Consider the following 1,517-nt stretch of genomic DNA (forward strand, 5'->3'; position numbering starts at 1 on the left):
GACAGAGGGCAGCAGGACTTCGCTAACACAAGTCGGTCGCCTAACGACATGGCTCTCTCTCTGGCGCGCATGCGCACCATCCCCTTTGGTAGAGAGAACTGTTGCCGTGGGTTACCGACTACAGTTTTGNGCCGTAGGCCTGCAGGGGGCGCTCCAGGCACTGAAGACTCTGTAGATAAGGACAGGAAGTTCAGGGTTTCAGGCAGCGCTGCTCCAATGGCTTCAGCATAAACAACAGAGCTTCACTCATAACCAGATCTGGGGTTGTATGGTTTCCATTCTCTTCACATTTTAATCTATTCTATATTTATGTGGTTTTGTCCTGATTTCAGTTAACACGAAATATTCTTATAAAATCATCCTCCCGAAGAGTTTGATCTTTAATACTTCATTCATGTTTGTGAATTTATTTAAATTAAACATGTTTGTACAGCAGCTTTGTTTTGATTTTTAATTATCTGTTTGTCAGTGTAATATTTTATGATAAAAGGTTTTTTCCTGAATTATTTCATCATTTTCTTCTCTGACTTCTCAGTTCATCTTGTAAAAACAGTTACCTGCTGCAGGAAATATTTCAACTTTTTACTCCAGTACTGCTCTGGTTTATACCATGCTAGTTATAAATTACCAGTCATATAAATAATCTCCTCCTCCTTTGAGTTTTTGTTAGAAATGCTGAGCTTTAGTTTTCAGGAAAGGAAGTAGAAATACTAATACTTTGATTTTTAAATGCTCATCCAGACCTGGTACCTGGAGAATACTCAGATTAAATTCCTTAATCTCAAGCGTGTGTAGGAACCTTTTTAAATTTCTAATCAACRGATTAAAACAGTTTTTAAAACATAAATGTAAATCTCAGACTGTGGTTTGTGTAAAACGTTTGTTTTCAGACTGGTATTTTGTTGTTTTCTCAAACCCTGACTTGACTTCCTGTTTCCTCTCAGAGTCTGTCTGCTGTGATGATGATGATGGAGGACAGCAGATGTTGTAACCTGAGGATAAAACAGCTGTTCCAGGTGGTTCTGGAGCAGCTGTTTCTGTCAGTCAACAAGCAGAGCAGCCCACCTCACACCAGAGCTCCTGCTCCTGATCGAAGGAGTAACTCTCTATGGCTGAGTTGATCTGCAGGACAGAGTTCACTCTCATCTGCTGCGAGGACCCCAGTCTGCTCTCCAGTCTGACTCCTGCAGACTCAGCTTGAGACTCCTCCACGCTGTTGGACTCTGGGTTCTCCTGGGCCTCCTCCTCCCCGCCCTGAGCCTCCTTATCTTCAGCATCATCGCCCTCAGCTTCATCCTCGCTGTCGTAGTCCACCTGAAGGACAGAAGGCAGCACAGTCAAGGCTTCAGCAGCTGCAGGCTCACTGGTCCAGAACCAGGAGTCAAACAACTGGACAGGAAGTCTGGTTCCAGAGCAGAACCAAAGCTTTGACAGCCTTCATGTAGAAGAACAGATTAGAGTTTCCATCCAGACAAATGTAACCTCTTGTAGCGGTTTCCTACCTCAATTTATGATGG

At 43.3% G+C, this 1,517-nt stretch overlaps 1 protein-coding gene across 1 annotated transcript in view; it reads right to left on the reverse strand.

Moving 5' to 3' along the window:
• Positions 1 to 1,517, reverse strand: part of polr1a (RNA polymerase I subunit A) — a gene marked incomplete in the record, with an annotated part of 50,090 nt that overhangs the window by 10,123 nt on the left and 38,450 nt on the right. Inside the window, 1 exon segment of the mRNA XM_014029210.1 lies at positions 1,066 to 1,314. Coding sequence (XP_013884664.1) covers positions 1,066 to 1,314 — 249 coding nt within the window.

Source organism: Austrofundulus limnaeus, unplaced genomic scaffold (genome assembly GCF_001266775.1).
Source record: "Austrofundulus limnaeus strain Quisiro unplaced genomic scaffold, Austrofundulus_limnaeus-1.0 Scaffold869, whole genome shotgun sequence".
Lineage (NCBI taxonomy): Eukaryota > Metazoa > Chordata > Actinopteri > Cyprinodontiformes > Rivulidae > Austrofundulus > Austrofundulus limnaeus.